Genomic DNA, 6,246 nt, shown 5'->3' with positions numbered 1-6,246 from the left:
AGCTAAGGCTTAGAGGGGTAAGTCCTCTGCCCAAGGAAATATAACTTCCAAATCTTGAAGCTGCGCTACAAACTCAGGTGACTAGGAGCTCTGTGAACTCTCAATTACCATGCCCTGGCACTTTTGGAAAAGCATTTGAGAACAGACTTGATTCCATTGAAAGCGAATCCACAGCTTTTAGAGACATTTTATGTGTATTCATCTTTGTAAAGAGCCACCCACCTATGATGCTTTTCTAACTATTACAACTACATTGTAATAGTTACATTACATTAACTACATTAGACCACATTGCTCTTAACATTTGAGGGGAAGGGACCTATTTGAGAATCTCGAGTGAAACCCATGAATCCCAGGCACAAAGCCCCTGACGTTACACATCTTTCTGAAGCAGAAACCCTCCCACCATCCCTCCCACCTCTGACCATGCATGTTAGTATGAGCTGCTCGTGTACTGGGTAGCAACGTGGCCCCAGGATGGAAGCAGAAGCATCTCTGGGAAGGAGGGTGCTGCTTACAAAGCTCTGTGTGCCAGCACGCCCTCCCTCCAAGAGAGACTCAGCCGATCTTTCAGCTCTCATTTTGGATTCTGATTCTCAAACTGGTTTACAGACATCCTAGCACTCATCCCAAAGTCAGGATTTTTTTATTTGTATTTGTATTTTTTTTTTAATTTTTATTTTAAGTTCATGGGAACAAGTGCAGGTTTGTTACATAGGTAAACTTATGGGGGTTCGTTGTACAGATTATGTCATCACCCAGGTATTAAGCCTAGTAGCCATTACTCATTTTTCCTATCCCAAAGTCTTATGAGTTGAATATAAAACAGAAAAACACCCTTTCTTCACATGCATACGTTTAATAACATGAAAGCCACAACAGAGGCAAAAACACTAAATCAACTTGGTATCCATTTTACTCCCTAATATTAGGGGGACAGTGAACATATAACCCAAGCAATAAAATGCCTTTGGAAACCAAGAAGGGAAGGGCCCAAGTTTGATCAGAGAAAGCCAACAATAGTTAAAACATCCATGCAACATTTCGTGAAGTCCCTTCTGCCAGTGGCTCCCGTGTGTCCGTATCTTGGAGTGCGTTAGGCTACTGTTTCAAGAACAGACCACGAACCTGGCTTCCTCACTTCCCCAAAAGAATTCCTACAGAAGGCTACAGGAAAGGCTTCTTGGTAATCTTCTTTGTTTCACACGATGGAAAACATGAGAAATGGACAGCACCCCCTCATCCCCACAACACCACCATCATAGCAAGGATAATGGCTCCGTGGAGTTTCGAATTTGTATAGTGCTTTATATGTTTTCAAAGAATGTTCACGTAGATGATCTTCATCAGCCCATGCAACAGCCTTGTGGTTTACCATGGAGAAAGCAGACACCAGAAGGAACTTGTTCAAGATCATGCAGCCAGATAGTGGGACAATGGGGCGAGCACCCAGACTGCACCGTCAGCCCAGCATTTCCAGCCGGCCACTAAATAGCTCTCTATCCTGTCACCCTCTCCGACTTCTCCCTGTCTATGTCCAGGCTGCCTGTCAGTTCACAATGCTATCTCACTACAGATACAGATTTCAAAAGCAGAAAAACACAAACCCTTCTCTGACAAGTACATATAGATATAAAAATAAATGTGGCACTCTTCTTTATTGCTGCTTTATGGATGTCTTTCCCAGATGAAAAGACCCTGCTGGGGAATAGTTCATCGACCTGTTATTTCTTTGTACACAGATTACTCCTTAGTAATAGCAGGACCTTCACACCAGGAAATTATTTGCTAAATATTTCCCACTGTCTCACAGCTTGATCTGTCAATTTCTCCCAGACGTAAAACATCTGGGCTGGTACAGCAAAACACAGCAAATTCAAAGAGATGTCCCCAAGATGCAGAAGTGGAGAGCTGTCCTCAGGAGTCTGTCATGGGTCAGCTGGGGGCATTTATATTTCCCAAGACCCTTTTCCGGCTGCATCTCACCATAGCTTTTATATGACTGAAAAAGTGTCCAGGAGGTTGACCAGATAGCTGCATACATCGCTGAAAAGGTGGCCATGGAGAAGCAGCAGTGGCCCCATGCTATGTGGTCATGTGATGGTTTTTGAGGTCTGCTCACAGCAAATGGGGTGGGGTCCACTTCCGGATGTTCTCAGTGAGGTGAAGGACTTCACAGGAGGATGCCATCTTCAGCGTAGGCTCATTCTTCTCTCCTCCAGTGTGACAGACAGGCACACCCCTGAGCCTCAGCTTCGGGAGGAAGAATCCACAGAAATCCTGCTCATACCAGTTCTGTCTTGTGAAGAGTCACTGGCCCCAAATGCTTATTTGGGGAGGTAACTGGGAGAAAAGCTCGTTCCATGCCAGCTTTAGAGAAATCTGGGAAGATACTCTGTAGTCGTGCAAACTTCTAAAAAGAAATGAAATAAAGGTGAAGTGAATAATTGGAAAAATTCAGCAGTTGCCACCTCCTTTTAAACTCTGTTCACTAAGAGCTGGCTACACAACCCATAATGGAAGCTCCCATACTCACTGCCTCATTCACTCCACAAGGGATTTGTACCAACCATGTCACTGGCGTCTCCAAACTTGGACCAGGAGATTCACTAATTGTGGTCATTTCAACCCCCTACTGTTAGGTCTCTGTATGGAAAGTCAATGCCCACAGAAGAAGGCATTTGCAAACAAGAAACTAAAGTCATTCATGTTTAAAATATACTGCCTGGTAACTCTACTTATCTTCTTATATGCAAATAACCCTAACATCCTAACTGTAAGCTCCTTGAGGGCAGGAACAATGTCTTACACCTTTTTATGCCCTGTACTGTGCCTAGCATAATGCCTTGAACATAGTAGGTGCTCACTGGAGTCTTTGATTGACTGGTATCTCAAACAGAAAGCAGAGAGATGAGTGCACAGCCAGAGAGGCAAGTAAGTGAATACAGAGACACAGTGAACAGCAAGAACCTGTCCTGGGGTAGCTCCTGGGTGAGGTCTGTCCTGGCCCCTAGGTAGCCAGCCCTGCCTGGTGGATGGAGACAAGGGGGGCAGATCACTTTCTAGAGGGGCCAGACACACATGTGGCCCTACTCTCCCACAACCGTGGTCAACGCAGGTGAGCAGCCATGCAGAAAGAATCTCTGAGGGCTTTTAGCTGGAGCCTGCAACCAACAGCTCATGGGCATGTCTAGGTGCCCAAGTACCGGCCAAGCCATCCTCCACCCCAGAAGCCTCCTGCTATGCCCCACTGCTCTGGCTTCTTGGGCTTAATTCGTAAGGCATGGGCAGAAATACCAAAAATAAAAGGGGAGAACCCCCATGAGAAAATAACTTGAAGGCAGCCAAAGGAGGCTGATCTATCCCCTGGCATCCCTGGGGCAGTGGGGCCCACTCCCTCAGCCGCAGGAAGAGCGAGGCCTCTGCTCTGGGATGGGGGGCCCTCAGCGCTGCAACTTCTAGCACTGAGCCTACAGGGCCTCTGCTCTTTCACAGAACCCCTTGCCACTTCCCAAACGCCCTTCCTATATCTTACTTTGTTTTTTTTTTTCTTTTTTCCACAATGCTCTACATGTAGCCACTAGACAAATGCTGGAAATATTTCAGGTAGCTTCCTGTAATGATTCTCCCAGTCTAGGGGCCTCCAAAAGTCCAGGGTTCAAAGAATAATCTCTCTCACCATTATTAAATGATTCACACTGTCTGCAAAAGATATTCGGATGGTGCCCTGGGTAATCTTTTAATAACAGAAGATGTTTTAAAAAGATACTTACGCAAGTGAAAATGATGAGTGTTAAGTAGAAAATAACCAGAGCCAGCAGCAGGACAATCTCCGCTCTGTATTTCTTAAAAGTCTCTTCTTTATGCTGTGCAGGGCATCCTTTAAAAAAGTAAGTGACATGGGAAGCCATTTTAACAGGATTTTTCTACCATGAAAAAAAGCTAAGAATGCTTTGTTCCTCAGTCCTGGAGTCCTGCTTGTCTCCTCTTCCCACCACCAGGACGAACGACAGTAACAGTGGCAGGGATGGTGACAGCAGCAGCAGCAGCAGCCAGTGTGCACTGTTGCTCTGTGTCGGCTGCATGCAACAGGACTTGCACACAGCATCTCCCCAAATCTTCAGAGCAGGCCTGGGTTTCCCGTTTTACAGATGAAAGAGCTGAGGCTCAGAGAGGGTCAAGGACCAAGGGCCAAGGACCAAGGCGGCTGAGCCAGGCATCTGGTCCAGGCTTATCCTGCGGCCTGTCTGCCTCCACTTCGGATGTCAAGCCTTTCCTGGCTTATTTTGTCCTCCTACCAGATGAACCACCACTTGTTAAGCCATAAATTATCTTAACCTCATTAGCGTTGGGTAGACTGTGGTGTGTGCTCACCTCATGAGGATTCAGGGACTATGAAAGGAAGAAGGTGAGCTGCCCTGCTATTGCCAAAAACGTCAACAGATTTTTGTAGAATCGGTCAAGCTCTTTCTGCGAGGCTGCCAGCATGGGTGGTTGGAAGAATAGCTCCCTCAGGGTTGTTAAAGGGTGTGGTGCAGCACTAAGGGAGGGTAAGAGTAGCGAGGCCTTTAGCCCAGGAACAGACGTGAAGGGAGGTGCCTCTCCCCACTCAGGTGCAACACCCAATGTGCTGTTTGGGGAAGCAAGCTGTGCTCTGGCTATAGTGTGCTTGCAAGCAGAATCTGCTCGATGCCCCAGGCAGGAACAGGTGGAGTGCAAGTGAGTGGAGGGGGTTCTGCCATTGGAGCCTATGGCTGGATCTCCAGAGAGCTGTCGACCCCTGAAAATGGATTCAACATTTCGTGCAGCAGTCTAGGGATGGATTCTCACAGCCGTGGGTAATAAGAGCCATCGTCCTCATGGTCCCTAACATATTGATCATGCAGTTTATCCCGGGCACCACATTCAGCATTTTAATGCAACTTCTCATTTAACCTTCACAACAAGCCTATGTTGTAGATATTGCTTCCATTTTAGAGGTTAGAGAACTGAGGTTTAGAGTCAACCAGTGATTTGCTCAAGGTCACACGCTAACAAAAGGCAGAGTGAATATTTGAGCCAGATCTAAGGGACTGCAGACTCTGATCCCTTAAGTTACAGGCAATATTGTCTTGGAAGAGGAAAAGGAGAGAAAATCAGCTGTTCTCTTCATTTTCTATCCACTCCCCACAAAACATGCCTCCCCTCTCCACTCTCCTCTGCAAGGTTCCTCTCATTCATGTGAATATTCATTGAGGGCCTACTATGTGCCCAGATACATCAGAGAAGAAAATAAAGAGGTTCTTGTTCTCTTGCGAAGACAGACAGTAAATCAATCCATAACATGCCAGTTGTACTAAGTACGAGGAAACAAGGAAGCCAGGCTGAAGGGCTGGAGATCCAGGAGGGCCTAAGAGAAGTGTGTGCATACAACACTGAACAAAAAGCACACACTGCCCCTAAACAGGAATTGTACTCTTGCAGGGTAATAATATCACCCTAAGTCCGATTCCTTTCAGATCCTGGACAGAAGGAGAAATCAGCTGTTGTACGGAATCAGGGGCTCTGTGACCACACTTTTATCATTTCCAGCCTCAGCCCCTAACAAGTGTTGGGCAAAAGTCAAACAAAAGGCATCATTTAAGCCACAGAAAGAGAAAATGGAGACATGCTTGCAGCGGATTTTCACTTTCAGCCACAGATGTGATCCAAAGCTCTAGAGCTACACTCCAAGAGAGAGGATCGATTTGAGGACCTGAAGGAAGTACACATGCATTGTGCAAGAAGAAAACAAGTGCAGCAGGTCAGCTCACCTGTCACTCTCAAGATCACCTTGCCGCTTAGGTTTCTCTGCCCATCCGGGTCCTGCAGAGTGCATCTGTATGCCCCCGAGTTGCAGCTGGTAGTGTTTCGGATCTTCAGGGAATAGCGCCTTTCACTGGGGGCGTCGAAAGAACCATTTTGCCCCTTCTGATGATAGTGCTGACCCCTGAGGTGGTCTTCCTGAGGTGTCTCCATCTTCTCTTCACCGCCCTCCAATAGCTGTGAAGAAGGAATCATAGCGCATCACGGTCCACTGCAAGCACTCCAACTCGACATCAGTGTTTCCATTTTGTTTTCAGAAGATCCAGCCTCAACTTATGTTTGTAAAACAAGACATGATGCTCTTGTGTGTGTGTGACCTCTGCGGGAGGAGAGATCTATGAAAATTCCTAAGGCTACATCTTCGGAATATATCAGTACTGTATCTCATGATTCTATCATGAG

The 6,246-nt window shown here is 46.5% G+C and overlaps 1 protein-coding gene across 4 annotated transcripts in view; it reads right to left on the bottom strand.

The window, feature by feature from the left end:
- Positions 1-641: 641 nt before the first annotated feature.
- Positions 642-6,246, bottom strand: part of CD83 (CD83 molecule) — a 28,479-nt gene continuing 22,874 nt past the window's right edge. Inside the window, exons 3-5 of one of the 4 annotated variants that reach the window (XM_033216285.1) lie at positions 5,793-6,021; positions 3,774-3,880; positions 642-2,413 (exon numbers count right to left, since the gene is read on the bottom strand). In XM_033216285.1, the coding sequence (XP_033072176.1) occupies positions 2,285-2,413; positions 3,774-3,880; positions 5,793-6,021 (465 nt within the window). In that variant the 3' untranslated portion in view covers positions 642-2,284. Of the gene's footprint in view, positions 2,414-3,773; positions 3,881-5,792; positions 6,164-6,246 lie in introns of all 4 variants that reach the window. The other 3 variants (XM_033216288.1, XM_033216286.1, XM_033216287.1) reach the window with 3 other exon arrangements.

The sequence above is a fragment of the Trachypithecus francoisi genome, unplaced genomic scaffold (genome assembly GCF_009764315.1).
Source record: "Trachypithecus francoisi isolate TF-2019V2 unplaced genomic scaffold, Tfra_2.0 Lachesis_group10, whole genome shotgun sequence".
In the NCBI taxonomy this organism is placed as follows: Eukaryota; Metazoa; Chordata; class Mammalia; order Primates; family Cercopithecidae; genus Trachypithecus; species Trachypithecus francoisi.
The sequence above is the reverse complement of the archived record's forward strand: the minus strand, read 5'-3'. Positions and strand labels throughout refer to the sequence as shown.